A 20,674-nucleotide genomic window follows, 5' to 3' on the forward strand; every position below is an offset into this window, starting at 1 on the left:
TAAAAGAGCTGGAGTGCCAGGCCCCTGCAACATCGTGGGCCACCCCGACCTGCGAGAGGACACCACCACAGTTTGGGAGTATAAAGAGCTGGTGCATGTCACTACGGCTTCCAGTGCGAGTCGTCCCAAGTGTGCGAAGACTTTGAGGTGGGCGACTGGGTGATGTCATCAAGGCCCAGGTTGCGGTTAGAGCGTGGGCTGGAACATCAGCGGGGCCCAGGTACAGCGGAGGAGCGGGAAGGTCGTAGTGGAGGTGCAGCAAATGAGGTTACGGGGCCCAGAAGAGCCGAGGGCCCAGGGGCAGCATGGGTCAGCACACACTGCGAGCAGGTCTCCAGTTGTCCTGGTTAACCCTTGCCACTGGATAAAGGCCTAGCTCTGTCAAGCCTGTGTGGTGGCTGATGTGCAACGGTCACCACACATTTAAAAAAAAATCCATGCACAGGCATCTTCCACCCCTGGAGTTCAGGACTGGAATATCGGGTCCTTCATTAAAATCTATGAACTCATCCCTTTTGGTGTGGAAGCAAGTCATTCTCGTTCGAGGGACTGCCTATGATGATGATATTCACAATCTACCTTGACTTTGAAAAATAAGATGAATAATCAATTCACTAGATCAAGGTTTAGGCTATAAACTGACTGATTTATTAAAGAGTAAATGGATGTGAACAGAAGCACTGACACACTACAGATTTACTGTAGCTTAGCCTTCCTAGAAAGATGGACAATAATGAATGCTCATACCTGCTGTGCACTGTGAACTAGAAAGGAGACGAGGTGCTTGAATATTAACTTAAATGAGTAGTTTTCTCATCCACCGAATCTCTTTGGTTTCAGTTGGACTCCTCAATTTACGCAAGACAGGCCCAGAAATCCTTCACAAAATTTAATCAGGGTAGAAACATTTATGCATTCCTACAAAGGAATGGATGAGGGTTTCTACAGCATATGGGCTGAGGCCGGGGTGGAAGCAAAACAGTTTGAAGTGGAAGTAGCGGTGTTTGTGATGCATGAGGATGCTCAACTCTGGATCAAATATTCCACTGAGGTTACGAACAGTCTGATTCAATTTGACAGTGGTAGGGGACGGGGGAATGGAATCAGTGGTGAGTGTAGAGTTTGTGGCAGAGGTGGAAATCCATGGCTTTGGACTTCCCAATGTTTAACTGGAAGAAATTGCGGTTTATCCAGGAGTGGATGACAGACAAGCAATCTGACAACAGAGGCATGGAGGGGTGTTGTCAGCGTACACGTGGAAGATGACCATGTCTCTATGATGTCGGTGAGGGGAAGCATGTAGTTAAACAATCGGGGACCAAGGGTAGATCCTTGGTGGATTCCAGAAGTCATGATGTGGAATGGGAAGATGAGCCATTGCTGGAGATCGTCGAGCTATGATTGAATAGGTAAGAGTGGAGCTAAGCAATGGCAGTTCCACTGAGCTAGAAAACTGAGGAGAGCTGTTGGAGGAGGATGGTTTGTTCAGAGATGTTGAGAAGGATGAAGTGAGCTAGGTCAGTCACAGGATATTATTTGTGACTTTGATTAGGGTTGCTTTAGTGCTGTGGCAGAGTTAGAGAGATTCAGATATCGAGTTGTGGGGAAGTTGGGCACAGATTTGCAAGGTGAGGGGCCCTGCCACCTTCAAAGATTTGTATGCACATACCCCTAGGTCTCTAAAATGGGGGCAGAGGATGTTGGAGATATTTGGCGGGTCGGGCGGCGCCTGTGGAAAGAGAGGCAGAGTGAGCGTTTCGGGTCGATGACCCTTCGGCAGAACTGGAAAGAGTTCGAGATGTTACAGGTTTTTAAGCAAGTATCGGGGCAGGGAAAGTGGGGATTGGAGGAAAGAACAAAAGGGAAAGTCTGTGATAGGATGGAAGGCAGAAGAGATTAAAAGACATAAGGAATGATGATGCAAGGCAAAAGGCCAGGTCTCTCTGTTTGTGCACTCCCTTTTGGATTGTACCATTTAGTTTATATGTTCTTTCTACCAAAATGTATCACTTCACACTTTTCTGTGTTAAATTTCATCTACCACCTGTCCGCCCTTTCACCAGCCTGTCTGTCTGTCCTGTAGTCTACAACTCTCCTCCTGACTGTTCACTGTATTTCCAAGTTTTGTGTCATCTGCAAATTTTGAAATTGTGCCCTGCACACCCACATCCAAGTCATTAATATATATCAAGAAAAGCACTCGTCTTAGTACTGACCTCTGGCGAACACCACTGGAAACCTTCTTCCAGTCTGAAAAACAACCACTCACCACTACTCTGTTTCCTGTCACTTCGACAATTTCGTATCCATGCTGCCACTTTCCCTTTTATTCCATGGGCTTCAACTTTGTGGCACTTCGTCGAGTCGCCTTTTGGATATCCATGTATACTACATCAACCGCATTAGCCTCATTAACCCTCTCTGTTAGCTCATCGAAACACTCAAGCGAATTGGTTAAACATGATTTGCCTTTAACAAATCCATGCTGACTTTCCTTAATTAATCCATACCTACCCAAGTGACTAAACTTTTTCCCTGATCACATTTTCGAAAAGCTTCCCAACTACTGAGCTTAAACTGACTGACATGTAGTTGCTGGATTTATCCTTACAACCTATCACATTTATTATCATCATCATCTCTCCTATTTAGTATGGTGGTAGTGCCACACAACACGATGGAGGGTGTCCTCAGTATGAAGACATGACTTCATCTCCACAAGGACTGTCCAGTAGTCTCTGCTACCAATGCTTTCATGGACTGATGCATTTGCGACAGATAGATTGGTGAGGACGAGGTCAAGTAGGTTTTTCACTTGTGTTTGTTCTCTCATCACCTGTCGCAGGCCCAGTCTGCCAACTATGTCCTTCAGGACTTGGCTAGCTCAATCAGTCGTGATGCTACCGAGGCCACTCTTGAAGTCCCCCACCCAGAGTACATTCTGTGCCCTTGGTACTCTCAGTGCTTCCTCCAAATGGTGTTCAACATGGAGGAGTACTGATTCATCAGCTGAGGAGGGCGGTAAGTGGTGCTCATCAGGCTTCCTTGACCATGATTGACCTGAAGCCATCAGACTTCATTGGGTTCGGAGTCAATGTTGAGGACTCCCAGAGCCACTCCCCCTCGACTGTATACCACTGTACTGCCACCTCTGGTGGGTCTGTCCTGCCGATCGGACAGGACATACTCAGGGATGGTGATAGAGGAGTCCGGGACATGGCTGAAAGGTATATTTTTGTGAGTATGACTATGTCAGGCTGTTACTTGTCCTAATTTTGGCACAAGTCCCCAGATGTTAGTGAGGAGAACATTTCAGGGTTGACTGGGCGAGGTTATGTTTGAAGCCTTTGCTGAGATCGATGCCAGGTGGTCTGTCCGGTTTTATTCTTATTTTCTGCAGTGGTTTGTTACAACTGAGTGGCTTGCTAGGCCATTTCAGAGGGCAGTTAAGAGTCAACCACATTGCCAAGGGAAGGTGCAGCATGGGCCAATAGCGAGGCTGTGAGGCTCACATTGCGTATTATGAATTCCACTTAGAGAGGACCTGTGGGAATGAAGAAGGAGGATAGTAAGAGTATGTTTGAGTTTGTGTGTATAGATGGGCACATGTGGCGGAGCCTGGTCTCCAATTGTCTTGGATCCTCTTGCCACTGGACCAAGACCTTGTTCCGCCAAGCCCGTGTGGTGGCTGGTGTGCAACGGCCATCCCACGTTAAAAGAATTCACGCGCAGGCATTTTGCACCATTTAAAATGAATTCATCAGTTACCGGAGTACTCATTTTTAGTGTGGAAGCAAGTCATCCTCGACCCCGAAGGACTGCCTATGATGATGATGAGGAAGAGCATGGCAGTATACTACCATTGTTAGCAAGAGCATGGCTGGTATGCTAATGTTCTGGTCAAACGTGTATCATTTTTGCACATTTCTTTTTTCAGTTCTAACTAATAAATGTATTAAAGGAAACATTGTTTTTCAAGATTAGTATCTAACATATAAAATGATTGCAGAAGAGAACTGAATTCTTTATTTAAAAAAAATGTTGACTCTGTTACGCAGAAGAGAAATAATTTGATTTAGCCTCATCCCCACTGGGTTACACTTGATAACTCGACAGGACAAGAGAAAATAGCAATGAAAGTAACTTCATAACAAAATTGCAAAATCTATTTTGGTGGCTTTATGTAGATGCAACCAAAAAACACTGGTGTTGCAAGTTAATTTATCAACTATCAGACTTGAAAATTTAGTCTTTCAGATATAACATTTTCTGTTGCTTAAACTCCATGCTACCTCGTTGACTTAATGCGGTACCCTGCATATGTTATCCTTTGAATACACTGTACAAACTAGCACCCCTGCTGAAGAGCCAAATGAAAATGGATTATTTTAATGTTTCCTCTCAATTGGGATTCAGCCATTCTGGAGCATTTGCAGATAAATAACATCAATTACAATTCCCTTTTTGCTCATAGCACTATTGTAATTTAAAATGGCAGAAACAGTGATTCAAACAAATGTATCCACCGATTCGAATTCCATGTGAAATTAAGTAGAATCTTAAAAAAACGAATGTGTGCCTTAAATGGTACGACTCAAAAAATAATTCACTTGTATTAAGTAACTTTGTGTTACAGTATAGCCTTAGTTATCTGGACATCTTGGGATTGTAACTGAAGTATCAATTTTATGTAACATAGAAATGATGAAAAACACTTAGTTTCTTTAAAAAGTTTTCTTTGAGACAAATGTTGAGACTTGCCAAATAAACCAGTGCACTGAAATTATAGTGCCTCTACTGTTGCTCCCGCTGATCTGGTCTGTGTGCCTTAGTACCATCCACATGTTTGCACTTCCATATTGTATTAGCGTCAATCCACTTCAGCATTAATACCTTCTGCCAGAAATTCAGCGTTGTAGATTGTTCCACATGTTTTGGGGAAAAGTGGCATTGAATCATACTTGAGCATTGGTGTTGTTGCTCAGTGGTGAATCTATTAGCAATTTTGATGGACTGCAATAGCTAGTAATATGGCAATTGTAGTGGTGGTAGTACCTTTCCACCAGATAGTTTCTGGCTTCTGCACGTGAATGCACAAATGTGTTGTAAGTACCAAAGATTCCAGTTATTAGTTGATATGTTCTGTTGTTGATTCATGGCATAATTTGTTTTAAGATTTGTACAATATTTCAGTGTTAGAGCATTCTGAATTGTATGAATTAATTGAATTTTTTTGCTTCTTTCAGGCTGTGCAATGGTCTCTGCAAAACAACCTGAGCTCGAGGTGGTGCTTTTATGTACAGATATAAATTGGTTTCCCATTTTCACTGAGGAGGCAGTTTATTTTTCTCTTTCGACATCCACATAGCCAGACAAAATTGCAAAGATCTGTCCTGTGTCGAGTATGACAGCCACGACCCGTGGCTCTCCTGTAGGAGGGAATGAAAACCAGGGCCAGGCTCCTGATGGACAGTCACAGCCTCCTCTCCCACAGAATCAGGTAAGCATTCAACCTTTAGGGTTTCACATTTTTCTTTTTTTTTTTGTAGACTAGATTTTTTTTCGTACCATGTGCATAACTGAAAATTTATGATCTGCAATAAATCTATTTTCTGAAGTGTATTTTCAAAAAAAAAAGTTGGCTTTTGCCATTCCAGTTTTATAATTGCTTTTATTGTTGTCTGAACTGTGACAGCATACAAGTGGCTGTGGAATGCATCCTTTCTTGTGGCTTCTTGGCTAGTTGTGTTTAATTTGGCAGCATTGTATTTGCACTTCGAAAGTTTGTACTAGCAATTTGGTTGTCTTGAAATATTTCGAATCTAGATCTTCTGTGGTGATGCTCATGGTAAATTGGATAATGCATTGTTTTGCAAGAACAGGAGGATTTATGGTGTAATACAGAATGTAGTATTCTATTACTGTGAAGATGTGTAATGCTGTCAATTGTAGAGAATTGAACAAAAAGCAAACTACTGCAGATGCTGAAAATCTGCAATAAAAACAGAAAATGCTGTTTCTGACGAAAGGTCATAGAGCTGAAATGTTAACCCTCCCTTTCTCTCTCCACAAATGCTGCCTGACCTGAGTGTTTCCAGCATTTTCTGTTTTTATGTAAAGAATTGAGTTGGGAGGCAAACCGGAGTGGGGAAATGATGGGAGCTAATATCGGTCGACAAAGGGGCCAAACATTCCAGAGATCTACCGTCAAAAAGACGTGTGACATAAAAAGCGGACCAGATGCAGTAGGCACTGTGCTGGGCTGCAAGCAGATTGGGAAGTAGGAATGAGCAGACAAAGGGTAATACAGCACACGCTTATCCTCCTGGGAGTGCGGGTGGAATACTAAATGATCTAACTTTTTCTTTGGCTGGAACCATCTCGGCTACACCTGCTGTAACATCCCACCACACGAGAAGAAAAGAGCTCGTTTCCTCTTTTTGCTCCTACCACTGAGCAGAAAAGTTACCCTAGCCCAGTGCCACCTAACCCTTTCCCATGCATCATTGCCCCCTCTCTTGATCATTTCCCCTTCCTTCTCTGTTCTCCCCATCCACTTCCCTGCACTGCAGTTCTTCCCATCCAACTGGTTTCCCCCTCTGAAGAAATGGGCCCTGGCTCAGTGCCATGCACCTCTTCAATCTCCTCTGTTATTCCATGCCCTCCACTTCCTCCTACTGCTTTCCCCGCCTTTCTCTCAATCCGTCTCCTCTTCTCCCCGCCCCCCCCCCCCTCACTGCCATCTGCCATTTCCACTCCTTTCTGTCTCTTTTTACTCCAACTCCCCTTCCAAAACACCTGGGTACAGTTATTACATCTTCTAGCCTGCTTGGCATCAATACTGGACTTTCTCTAAGTCACTGTGTGTAACATCATGGGAGTTTGTCTGGTATTTTAAAAAAATCTTGCCAGTCGGGGCGGACTCTCCGACGATCAGGATATTGCTCTCGTGATTTTTTGAGGCGGAGAAGGTATCCGGCCCGCTTCTGTGGGAACGGCGGTAATGATGTAATTCGAGTGCGCACCGCCTGGTCCCCACCCTGGAAGTGACATTGTCCTCAAATAGTCGATCGACCGCTTGTCACAGACCCCGACAGCTTCGTGCGGCAGGAACAGAGAGACAGACTATTATCTGAATGGTGACAGATTAGGAAAAGGGGAGGTGCAACGAGACCTGGGTGTCATGGTACATCAGTCATTGAAGGTTGGCATGCAGGTACAGCAGGCGGTTAAGAAAGCAAATGGCATGTTGGGCTTCATAGCGAGGGGATTTGAGTACAGGAGTAGGGAGGTGTTGCTACAGTTGTACAGGGCCTTGGTGAGGCCACACCTGGAGTATTGTGTACAGTTTTGATGATCTAACCTGAGGAAAGACATTCTTGCTATTGAGGGAGTACAGCGAAGGTTCACCAGACTGATTCCCGGGATGGTGGGACTGACATATTAAGAAAGACTGGATCAACTGGGCTTGTATTCACTGGAGTTCAGAAGAATGAGAGGGGATCTCATAGAAACGTTTAAAATTCTGACTGGTTTAGACAGGTTAGATGCAGGAAGAATGTTCTCAATGTTGGAGAAGTCCAGAACCAGGGGTCACAGTCTAAGGATAAGGGGTAAGCCATTTAGGACCGAGATGAGGAGAAACTTCTTCACCCAGAGAGTGGTGAACCTGTGGAATTCTCTAACACAGGAAGCTGTTGAGGCCAATTCACTAAATATATTCAAAAAGGAGTTAGATGTAGTCCTTACTACTAGGGGGATCAAGGGGTATGGTGAGAAAGCAGGAATGGGGTACTGAAGTTGCATGTTCAGCCATGAACTAATTGAATGGCGGTACAGGCTCGAAGGGCCGAATGGCCAACTCCTGCACCTATTTTCTATGTTTCTATGTTTCTATCTCACTCAACCGTGCATCCTCTTGTCTTGATTTTTGGTCACAATTGTCTGTCAGCTTTTCATATTTTAAATTGCTATGGCAGCATTTCCCTTCAATTTCCATATCAACTTGAACTGTCACACTTGCAGGCTTTGGCTATTTGGTGGTGGAGCTTTTTTTCTCCCAGCTACTGTGCCAGATTGATATTCTTTTATACATGTGGCAACTTCAAAGTAATTCTCTCTCCCCAAATAACATTTTAGGGGTTGAGGGAGCTGAGCACCGAGGATTCAGCAACAGCAAGTTGAGTTGGGTTGGAGTGGGCGGGGCGGGGGGGTGTGGGTGGTGGAATGAGGCAGAGAATGGAGGCAATATTACGGTGGTGGGAATTTTATGGGTGCAAGTTGGCACAATACCACTTTGGGGATAGACAGATATTGGGCAAGCAAGGAGGCAAGATAGTGATATTCAGTAATGGGGAGTATGTATATGGGACAAGGGTCATAAAATGCAAGAAGCTATGAGGGTCAAGAGGAGAGATGATATAGAGAGGATAATATGTTCGAAAAGGAAGGGGAGCTGGTTATTAGCTGTAAGGAGGGGTATGTTAAGAACGACCTGCATTTAGATGAAGTCTTTAATGTAGAAAAATATCCCAAGGCACTTCCAAGTGACATAATGTGCCAATCGGAGCAAGGAGCAGTGGTGAATGTTAATGGACCAAGATGATATGGGGTAAGTACCAACAACAACAACTTTTATTTATATAGTGCCTTTAATGTAATAAAACGTCCCAAGGTGCTTCAGGAGTATTATAAGACAAAACAAATAATTTGACACTGAGCCAGATAAGAAGAAATTATGGCAGATGACCAAAAGCTTGGTCAAAGAGGTAGGTTTTAAGGAGTGTCTTAAAGGAGGAAGGAGAGGTGGAGAGATTTAGGGAGGGAGTTCTGGAGCTTCGGGCCCAGGCAGCTGAAGGCGCAGCCACTGATGGTTGAGCAGTTATAATCGGGGATGCTCGAGGGTAGAATTTGAGGAGCGCAAATATTACTGGGGGGTGGGGGGGTTGAAGGAGATTAGAGATGGGGAGGGGAGAGGCCATGGAGGGATTTGTAAACAAGGATGAGAATTTTAAAATCGAGGCATTGCTTAACCAGGAGCCAATGTAGGTCAGCGAGCATAGGGATGATGGGTGAACAGGACTTGGTGCAAGTTGGGACACGGGCTGCCGAGTTTTGGATGACCTCAAGTTTACATAGGGTAGCATGTGGGAGGCCAGCCAGGAGTGCATTGGAGTAGTCAATCTAGAGGAGATAACGTATGGATGAGGGTTTCAGCAGCAGAAGAGCTGAGGCAGGGGCAGAGATGGGCAATGTTAGAGATGGAAATATGCCGTTTTAGTTATGCTGCGGATATGTGGCTGGGAGCTCATTTCAGGGTCAAATATGACACCTAGGTTGTGAACAGTCTGGTTCAGCCTCCGATAGATGCTAGGGAGAGGGATGGAGTCGGTGACTAGGGAACGCAGTTTGTGGCGGGGACAAAGACGGTGGTTTCGGTGTTCCCAATATTTAATTGGAAAACATTTTTTCTCTTGCCTCCTTGCTTGCCCAATATCTGTCTATCCACAACATGTTGGACAAGCAGTCTGACAATCTACCAATCAAGGAAGTTGTCAGAGCTCGGTTGAACAAGCAAATGAAATGGATGAGTAACAAACAATACAGAGAGGGCATAACACGGCACAAGGTGGAGGATATGAGAGTATAGAATACACCTTGACACAAAATAATGTGCAACTGGAAAAGTAGACATGACACAAGGTGCTTACAGCTCAACCCACTTAGTGCTGCTTTCCAGAGAGTGGCAGCTCTCTTCTCCGTTATGCCACCCAGCACCTCGCTTTCAAAAGCAAAAAGAAAATGAGATGAAACAGAACAAGAAAAGTCCAAGAGAAGAGAAATCTAGGTGCAGTACATAGAAAATAGAATGAGAGACATACAAACATGAACAAAAATGTCAAATAGGGAAAGTGATGACTAACTTCCCATAAGCAATGTCAAATGTGATTTGGTGGTAGATTCTTGTCTTTTTTCTTGTGTTCTGCATTAGTTTTAGTTCTGTGAAATTACCAGTTTTTTTAACTTGCCATTATGCTATGCTAATATAGGGCTCAACTTGTGCATAGCTTGTCAATGGTGAGTTTTATCAGTTTTCGGTAGGGTCTTGCTAGACTGAATGCCACGTGGTGATTGAGTGCTTCACGATATGATAGCAGAAGGATTTGTGTTTTTTTGGCATTTTTTGATTATGCGAGTAAATTGTTAGTAAAAAAGTAATCGTCATCTAAACTATCATGAGTGAAATAATTAAGTGATGTGAAGATGTATTTGAAACCGGCTGCGATCTTGATACTTTTAAATTGATAGTGGTCACCTTTCAGATTTTGTGAATGTATCTACTCTGTTTCCATAATATCAATAAGCATGAAGACAGGCGAGTAAAGTTGTGAAGAAGTACTATCGTGCTCGTGTTTTACTTTGCCAAGATTTATATCGAATGGCTCCTGTAATCTGAAATTTTAAATTGAGCTTAGAAACTGAAGAAAACTTGTTTTGCAAAAGATATTGCTTCTTTGTAATCCCAGCGTCCTATTCTACAATGAGCTGAGCTTCTGATCCCATATCCTCTCCATAAAGACCACCTACTTCCACCTCTAACATCGCCCACCTCTGCCGCATCTGTCAGTCTGCAGCTGAAACACTCATCCATGCCTTTGTCACCTCCATACTCAACTAATCTGATATTTTCCTGGTTGGCCTCCTATCCTCCACCCTCTGTACACTTCAATTCATCCAAAAATCTGCTGTGGGCCTCCTATCGCAAAGGTCTGTGCTCAATCATCAAGCCTCTGATCGCTCACCTACATTGGCTCCCAGTCCTCCCGTGTCTCAAATTTATAATTCTGATCCTCGTGTTTAAACCCCTTCATGGCCTTGCCCCTCTCGATCTTCCTAAGCGACTCCAAACCTACCACACACTGGTTCTTGACTACTTCTCCCTTTTTGATTTGCGGCTTCCCACTCCCAATTGTCGTCTGCCTCGGTCTCGTGCGTATGAAGGCATGGGCCAGCAGGCAGCGGAAGGAGCGTGCGGCAAACCAGGCTCTCGGCCCACCCTTTCCCTCAACGACTATCTGTCCCACCTGTGACAGAAACTGTGGTTCTCGTATTGGACTGTATAGTCACCTAAGAACTCATGTTAAGAGTGGAAGCAAGTCTTCTTCGATCCCGAGGGACTGCCTATGATGATGAGTTAGGTTTTTTGTAGGTCAGTTTTTTTTTCAAAAGGGGGCGTTCCCAGCCACTTAAACCATTTATGCCAATTTGGCCAGAAAAAAGTTGTACTAAACTAAGTTAGGGCAGCTTATGTGTCCACTTTTGTCCACACAGAAAGACCTTACTTGCAGTTAAGGAATCGGTGCAAGTAACTACATTTAAAGCACCACCAAGCACCAAACAAAGCACAAAAAGTAATAAGCAATTAATTAACAAATAAAAGAAGGAACTCTGCACCGAAAGCACCAAAATCAATCAGTAAATAACAAATAAAAAAAAAATAGAAGTCCTACCATTCGGCCAGGGCTAGGGACGGCGTGCTTTGGCCCCTCCCACACCGCCTGCAGTGCGCATTTGCATAAACAGCCTGCCAGGAGCGACTGCACATGCGCGCAGACTCTGTGCCACGACGGAGGCGAGGCTGGAGAGCGGCCAAAATACGGAGGTCTTTTTTCGGTGTGCTTGGAGGCAGGCAAAAGCGGCGCAGCTCGAGTGAGAGCACCAGAAAAAGAGGTTAGGGAAATTTGGGCCCTTTGTCACTATATTTGACAAGTAGTTTTGGCTATATAATGAGGGTATTTTATCAAGAAAGTTTATAGATTTGGGAGTCCATTAGTGGATTTGTTCAACTCTTCACAGTACGATCAAATTGTTTACCTTAAATTTAGTGTCTGAATGCAAGGAGCAAAATTGTTAACTTGGTAATATCCTGAGCATAATTATTGGCCATAAGCTCTGAGGCTGAAAATCCATGTCATTCTTCAGGTTTCCCTGTGCAGCAACAGATAATCTTTATTCAGTGGTAGGGTAATGGTCAGCATTTATGCAATTATATTGCTATCTGTTGCTTTATCCCTGCTGAGAGCTGGGTAGGCAACCTGTTCTTATGCCTCAGTGAACCTGTTGACTTTGCCCTAAACCTTTCCTGTGACGAGCGCAGGTTGTTCATTGCACTTCTTGGGACCTCAACTTGGTCACAGCATATTGGAGTTAGCATTCTGCACATTACATTGATATTGAATATCAGTGACCTGGGCATATTTATCTGATTCCTTGGGTTTTATGAAGAATTAGATGTACAGTGTGCATATAATTTCAAATATTTTGAAAAGCCTATTCTGGATCAAGTTTCACAACTGCATTGCTATAACTTCTAGTATTTGGGAAACTCCATTATTTAAATGAACTGTTGGTTTTCTTTTTTTTCCGTTTGAATTTATCGATGTGAACAAGGAATGCATCACTTGACTGACTACCTCGTATTTAGTACACCCTTTTACTAAAGCCTAATATCAGGATTGTGGTTTCAAGTACTATGACCTACAGAAGAAATAATAACTAATGATAACTCTGACATAATAAACTCGGACATTAATCAAAGTTACTGAGTTAATGAATTAATTGATAAATATAACAGTCAGTTGAACAAAGTCAGTGTGTGTTTTTTGTAAGCAGATGTGAACTGCAGGAAGCTTCCCTAAAAGTAATGGAACTGCCTTTAATGAACTCCTTCACATGGATTGTGAAACTATTCATGCACACATACCTGCTCTCTTTGGACAAGTCAATCAGTATTGAAGAATATCATTCTGTTAAACTGTGGCAGTGGGAGGTTTGGTGACAACTGCTTGGTTGTTTTGAACAACAGATTTGGGTAGAGTGTGTAAAACTGTTACTGATTAAGAACATAAAGCAAAAAGCAAGGTTATGTGCATAACGTAATTTATAGACAAAAGCAAAATACTGCGGATGCTGGAATCTGAAATAAAAACAGAAAATGCTGGAAATCTCAGCGGGTCAGGCAGAATCTGTGGAGAGAAACAGAACCGTTAACTCTGTTTCTCTGCACAGATGTTGCCTGACCCGCTGAGATTTCCAGCATTTCTGTAATTTATATACAGTTCAGATGCTTACTTGGAAGTTCACAAATGTTACTATTGCCAAATTGCCATAGCTGATCTCATGTGATTAAAGAATCATATAGCATGGAAGAAGGCCATTCAGCCCATCGTGTCTGTACCAGCTCTTTGAAAGAGATATCCGATTAGTCCCACACACCTGCTCTTTCCCCATAGTCCCACAAATTTCTCCTTTTCAAGTATATATCCAATTCCCTTTTGAAAATTAGAATTGAACCAGCTTTTACCACCTTTTCAGGCAGTGCATTGCAGATCATCATAGCTCACTAAGTAAATAAATTCTCCTAATTTCCCTCCTGGATTTTTTTGCCAATTATATTAAACTTATGTCATCTGGTTACTGATCCACCTGCTCGTGGAACAGTTTCGAACATAACAAAAGAAATAGGGGCAGCAGTAGGCCACCTGGCGCATCGAGCCTGCTCCGCCATTCAATAAAATCATGGCTGATCTGATCATGGACTCGGCTCCACTTCCCTGCCCGCTCCCCATAACCCTTTATTCCCTTATCGCTCAAAAATCTGTCTCTCTCTGCCTTAAATACATTCAATGACCCAGCCTCCACAGCTCTCTGGGGCAGAGAATTCCATAGATTTACAACCCTCAGAAGAAATTCCTCCTCATCACAGTTTTAAATGGGCGGCCCCTTATTCTTCGACTATGTCCCCTAGTTTTAGTTTCCCCTATGAGTGAAAATAACCTTTCTGCATCCACCTTGTCGAGCCCCCACATTAACTTATGTTTCGATAAGATCGGAACTCCAATGAGTATAGGCCCAATCTACTCAAACTACCTTCATAAGTCAACCCCCCCATCTCCAGAATCAATATAGTTGAACCTTCTCTGAACTGCCTCCAATGCAAGTATATCCTTCCTTAAATATGGAGAGCAAAACTGTACGCAGTACTTTAGATGTGGTCTCACCAATACCCTGTACAGTTGTAGCAGGGCTTCCCTGCTTTTATATTCTTTCCCCCCTTGCAATAGAAACATAGAAACATAGAAACATAGAAACATAGAAAATAGGTGCAGGAGTAGGCCATTCGGCCCTTCTAGCCTGCACTGCCATTCAATGAGTTCATGGCTGAACATTCAACTTCAGTACCCCATTCCTGCTTTCTCGCCATACCCCTTGATCCCCCTAGCAGTAAGGACCTCATCTAACTCCTTTTTGAATATATTTAGTGAATTGGCCTCAACAACTTTCTGTGGTAGAGAATTCCACAGGTTCACCACTCTCTGGGTGAAGAAGTTCCTCCACATCTCGGTCCTAAATGGCTTACCCCTTATCCTTAGACTGTGACCCCTGGTTCTGGACTTCCCCAACATTGGGAACATTCTTCCTGCATCTAACCTGTCTAACCCCGTCAGAATTTTATATGTTTCTATGAGGTCCCCTCTCATTCTTCTGAACTCCAGTGAATACAAGCCCAGTTGATCCAGTCTTTCTTGATAGGTCAGTCCCGCCATCCCGGGAATCAGTCTGGTGAACCTTCGCTGCACTCCCTCAATAGCAAGAATGTCCTTCCTCAGGTTAGGAGACCAAAACTGTACACAATACTCCAGGTGTGGCCTCACCAATGCCCTGTACAACTGTAGCAACACCTCCCTGCCCCTGTACTCAAATCCCCTTGCTATGAAGGCCAACATGCCATTTGCTTTCTTAATCGCCTGCTGCACCTGCATGCCAACCTTCAATGACTGATGTACCATGACACCCAGGTCTCTTTGCACCTCCCCTTTTCCTAATCTGTCACCATTCAGATAATAGTCTGTCTCTCTGTTTTTACCACCAAAGTGGATAACCTCACATTTATCCACATTATACTTCATCTGCCATGCATTTGCCCACTCACCTAACCTATCCAAGTCGCTCTGCAGCCTCACAGCATCCTCCTCGCAGCTCACACTGCCACCCAACTTAGTGTCATCCGCAAATTTGGAGATACTACATTTAATCCCCTCATCTAAATCATTAATGTACAGTGTAAACAGCTGGGGCCCCAGCACAGAACCTTGCGGTACCCCACTAGTCACTGCCTGCCATTCTGAAAAGTACCCATTTACTCCTACTCTTTGCTTCCTGTCTGACAACCAGTTCTCAATCCATGTCAGTACACTACCCCCAATCCCATGTGCTCTAACTTTGCACATCAATCTCTTGTGTGGGACCTTGTCGAACGCCTTCTGAAAGTCCAAATATACCACATCAACTGGTTCTCCCTTATCCACTCTACTGGAAACATCCTCAAAAAATTCCAGAAGATTTGTCAAGCATAAAGGCCAACATTCCATTTGCCTTCCTGATTACTTGCTGTACCTGCATGCATACTTTGTGTTTCATGCACAAGGACCTCCAGGTCCCTCTGTTACTGTAGCACTTCGCAATTTTTCTCCATTTAAATTATAATTTGCATTTCTCTTTTTTCTGCCAAAGTGGATAACCTCACATTTTCCCACATTGTACTCCATCTGCCAAATTTTTGCCCACTCACTTAGCCTGTCGATATCCCTTTGTAGATTTTTTGGGTCCTCCTCACAATTTGCTTTCCCACCCATCTGTGTATCAGCAAACTTGACTACATTACACTCGGTCCCTTCATCCAAGTCATTAATATAGATTGTAAATAGTTGAGGACCCAGCACCGATCCCTGCAGCACCCCACTAGTCACTGTTTGCCAACCAGAAAATGACCCATTTATCCCGCCTCTCTTTTTTCTGTTAGTTAGCCGATCGTCTATCCATGCTAATATATTACCCCCAACCCCGTGAACTTTTATCTTGTGCAGTAACCTTTTATGTGGCACCCTTATCGAATGCCTTCTGGAAATCCAAATACACCACATCCACTGGTTCCACCTTATCCACCCTGCTCGTTACATCCTCAAAGAACTCCAGCAAATTTGTCCAACATGATTTCCCTTTCATAAAACCATGCTGACTCTGCTTGATTGAATTATGCTTTTCCAAATGTCCTGCTGCTGCTTCCTTAATAATGGACTCCAGCATTTTCCCAACGACAGATGTTAGGCTAACTGGTCTATAGTTTCCTGCTTTTTGTCTGCCTCCTTTTTTAAATAGGGGTTAGATTTGCGGTTTTCCAATCTGCTGGGACAGCCCCAGAATCCAGGGAATTTTGGTAGATTACAACCAATGCATCTGCTATCTCTGCAGCCACTTCTTTTAAGACCCTAGGATGAAAGCCATCAGGTTCAGGGGATTTGTCTGCCTTTCGTCCCATTATTTTACTACATTATGTGCTCTTTAAATGGCAAACATTTAAAGAGCACATGGGTGAACTTCAACAATTGTACATCCCTGTCTGGAATAAAAATAAAACAGGGAAGGTGGCTCAACCGTGGCTAACAAGGGAAATTAGGGATAGGTTTAAATCCAAAAAAAGAGGCATATAAATTGGCCAGAAAAAGCAGCAAACCTGAGGACTGGGAGAAATTTAGAATTCAGCAGAGGAGGAAAAAGGGTTTAATTAGGAGAGGGAAAATAAGCGTATGAGAGGAAGCTTGCTGGGAACATAAAAACTGACTGCAAAAGCTTCTATAGATATGTGAAGAGAAAAAGATTAGTGAAGACAAACGTAGGTCCCTTGCAGTCAGAATCAGGTGAATTTATAATGGGGAACAAAGAAATGGCAGACCAATGGAACAAATACTTTGGTTCTGTCTTCATGAAGGAAGACACAAATAACCTGCCGGAAATACTAGGGGACCGAGGGTCTAGAGAGGAGGAGGAACTGAAGGAAATCCTTATTAGTCAGGAAATTGTCTTAGAGAAATTGATGGGATTGAAGGCCGATAAATCCCCGGGGCCTGATAGTCTGCATCCCAGAGTACTTAAGGAAGTGGCCCTAGAAATAGTGGATGCATTGGTGATCATTTTCCAACAGTCTATCGACTCTGAATCAGTTCCTATGGACTGGAGGGTAGCTAATATAACGGCACATTTATAAAAAAAAAAGGAGGTAGAGAGAAAATGGGTAATTATAGACCGGTTAGCCTGACATCAGCGGTGGGGAAAATGTTGGAATCAATTATTAAAGATGAAATAGCAGCGCATTTGGATAGCAGTGACAGGATCGGTCCAAGTCAGCATGGATTGATGAAAGGGAAATCATGCTCGACAAATCTTCTGGATTTTTTTGAGGATGTAACTAGTAGAGTGGACAAGGGAGAACCAGTGGATGTGGTGCATTTGGACTTTCAAAAGGCTTTTGACAAGGTCCCACACAAGAGATTGGTGTGCAAAATTAAAGCACATGGTATTGGGGGTAATGTATTGACATGGATAGAGAACTGGTTGGCAGACAGGAAGCAGAGAGTCGGGATAAACGGGTCCTTTTCAGAATGGCAGGCAGTGACTAGTGGGGTGCCGCAGGGCTCAGTGCTGGGATCCCAGCTATTTACAATATACATCAGTGATTTAGATGAAGGAATTGAGAGTATTATCTCCAAGTTTGCAGATACCACTAAGCTGGGTGGTGGTGTGAGCTGTGAGGAGGATGCTAAGAGGCTGCAGAGTGACTTGGACAGGTTGGGTGAATGGGCAAATGCATGGCAGATGCAGTATAATGTGGATAAATGTGAGGTTATCCACTTTGGTGGCAAAAACACGAAGGCAGAATATTATCTGAATGGTGGCAGATTAGGAAAAGGGGAGGTGCAACGAGACCTGGGTGTCATGGTACACAAGTCATTGAAGGTTAGCATGCAGGTGCAGCAGGCGGTGAAGAAGGCAAATGGCATGTTGGCCTTCATAGTAGGGGATTTGAGTCTTGGAGCAGGGAGGTCTTGCTGCAGTTGTACAGGGCCTTGGTGAGGCCTCACCTGGAATATTGTTTTCAGTTTTGGTCTCCTAATGTGAGGAAGGTTGTTCTTGCTGCTGAGGGAGTGCAGCGAAGGTTCACCAGACTGATTCCTGGGATGGCAGGACTGAGATATGAGGAGAGACTGGATCGACTGGGCCTGTATTCACTGGAGTTTAGAAGAATGAGATGGGATCTCATAGAAACATAAAATTCTGATGGGACTGGACAGGTTAGATGCAGGAAGAATGTTCCCGATCTTGGGAGAGTCCAGAATCAGGGGTCACAATCTAAGGATAAGGGATAAGCCATTTAGGACTGAGATGAGGAAAAACTTCTTCACTCAGAGAGTTGTTAACCTGTGGAATTCTCTTCTTCAGAGTTGTTGATGCCAGTTCATTAGATATATTCAAGAGGGAGTTGGATATGGCCCTTATGGCTAAAGGGATCAAGGGGTATGGAGAGAAAACAGGAAAGGGGTACTGAGGTGAATGATCAGCCATGATCTTATTGAATGGTGGTGCAGGCTCGAAGGGCTGAATGGCCTATTCCTGCACCTATTTTCTATGTTTCTATGAGTACAACTTCATTAGTGACTGTATTAAGTTCCTCCCTTTTGCCCCTTATCCACTATTAGGATGTTTTTAGTGTCTTCTACTTTGAAGACCAATACAAAATATTTGTTCAACGTCTCTGCCGTTTCCCTGTTCTCCATTATTAATTCCCCAGTCTCATCCTCTAGGGGACCAACATTTACTTGAGCCACTCTTTTCCTTTTTATGTACCTGTTTTTATATTTTGTGCTAGTTTACTTTCATCATCTATCTTCCCCCTCCATTTTTTTAAGTCATTGTTTGGCTTTTAAAAGTTTCCCAATCCTCTGGCTTCCCACTAGTCTTGGCTACATTGTATGCCCTTGATTTCAATTTGATACCATCCCTTATTTCCTTAGTTAGCCATGGATGGTTATCCCTTCTCTTACATTCTTATTCCCTTTTCATTGGGATATTTTTTTGTTGCGAGTTATGAAATATCTCCTTAAATGTCTGCCACTGCTCATCAACCGTCCCATACTCTAATCTATTTTCCCAGTCCACTTTAGCCAACTCTGCCCTCATACCTTTGTAGTCTCCTTTATTTAAGCTTAGGACACTGGTTTGAGAACGAACTTTCTCACCCTCCCAACTGAATTTCAAATTCAATCATGTTATGGTCCCTCATTCCTAGAGGATCCTTCACCAGGAGATCACTTATTAATCCTGACTTATTACACAGTACCAGATCTAAGATAGGCTCCCTGGTTGGTTCCACATCGTTATTGTTCAAGGAAGCTATCCCGGGGAGACACTGAACTCTTCCTCAAGGCTACCCTGACCAATTTGCTTTATCCAATCAATATGAAGGTTAAAATTGCCCATGATTATTGCTGTTCCTTTATTACAAGCCTCCATTATTTCTTGATTTCTCCCCATTTGCACTCAAAATCCCTCATAATTTTGAGCCCCTATCAAATCTCCCCTTGACCTCTCTCAGTTGTAAGGAAAACAATCACAGCATCTCTAGTCTCTCTACATAATTGGAAGTTCCTCCTCCCTGGTACCACTCTGGTAAATCTCCTTTGCACCCTCTCCGAGGCCTTGACACACTTCCTCGAGTGTGATTCCTGAGAGTTTATTTGGAATGGGGCTGAATAAGTTTTAGCAGAGGAACAGATTGGTATCTATGGTAGTTGATACAGGGCAGAGAGCAATTATGGAGAGAGTGCAATTTAACGCAAAGAAATGTGAAGTGATGCATTTTAATGGGAGAGGCAATATAAACTAAATGGTACATTTTAAAGATGTCTCAGGAACACGTACATGTTGGTGTATGTACACAATTCTTTGAAGATGCCAGGGGTCGTCGAGAAGGCTGTTTAAAAAAACATACATTCTAGGCTTTGTTAAGAGAGGCATAGAGCACAAAAGTAAGAAAGTTATGTTAAACCATTATAAATCACTGGTTTGGTCTCAGCTGGAGTATTGTGTCCATTTCTTGGCATCACACTTTAGGAAGAATGTCAATGCATTAGAGAGGGTGCAGAGATTTACTTGAATGGTGAAAGGGGTGGGGGTGGGTGGGGGGGACTTCAGTTATGTAGAGAAACTAGAGAACCCGGAGTTCTCCTTAGCGTGGTTAAGGGTAGATTTAATAGGTGTTCAAAATCATGAAGGGTTTTGATAAAAGTAAATAAGGAGAAACTTTCCAGTGGCAGAAGGGTCAGTAACTCGAGGACACAAATTAAAGGTAACTGGCAAAATAATGAGTGTTTTTTACACAGCGACTTGTTATGGTTTGGAATGTACTGTCCGAAAGGCTGATGGAAACAATTGGATACATAATTGAAAAGGGAAAAATTGCAGGGCTATGGGGAAAGGGCAGGGGAGTGGGATTAATTGGATATCTAGTATGCAGCTTGGTGGCCTGGCCCAGCAGTCTGAGCAGCCCCTGGTCTGTGAGCACCATCGGAGCAGGCCGGGGAGCAGAAGGAGCAGCGTGGAGGCATACCACTCCAGGGAGCATAGAAACATAGAAAATAGGTGCAGGAGTAGGCCATTCGGCCCTTCTAGCCTGCACCGCCATTCAATGAGTTCATGGCTGAACATTCAACTTCAGTACCCCATTCCTGCTTTCTCGCCATACCCCTTGATCCCACTAGTAGTAAGGACCTCATCTAAC

The 20,674-nt window shown here is 43.5% G+C and overlaps 1 protein-coding gene across 1 annotated transcript in view; it reads left to right on the top strand.

Annotated features, from left to right (window-relative positions):
• Nucleotides 1-20,674, top strand: part of usp9 (ubiquitin specific peptidase 9) — a 275,233-nt gene that overhangs the window by 54,913 nt on the left and 199,646 nt on the right. The window contains 1 exon segment of the mRNA XM_070892701.1: nucleotides 5,247-5,500. Within this exon segment, the coding sequence (XP_070748802.1) occupies nucleotides 5,405-5,500 (96 nt within the window). The 5' untranslated portion in view covers nucleotides 5,247-5,404.

Source organism: Pristiophorus japonicus, chromosome 11, assembly GCF_044704955.1.
Source record: "Pristiophorus japonicus isolate sPriJap1 chromosome 11, sPriJap1.hap1, whole genome shotgun sequence".
NCBI lineage: Eukaryota > Metazoa > Chordata > Chondrichthyes > Pristiophoridae > Pristiophorus > Pristiophorus japonicus.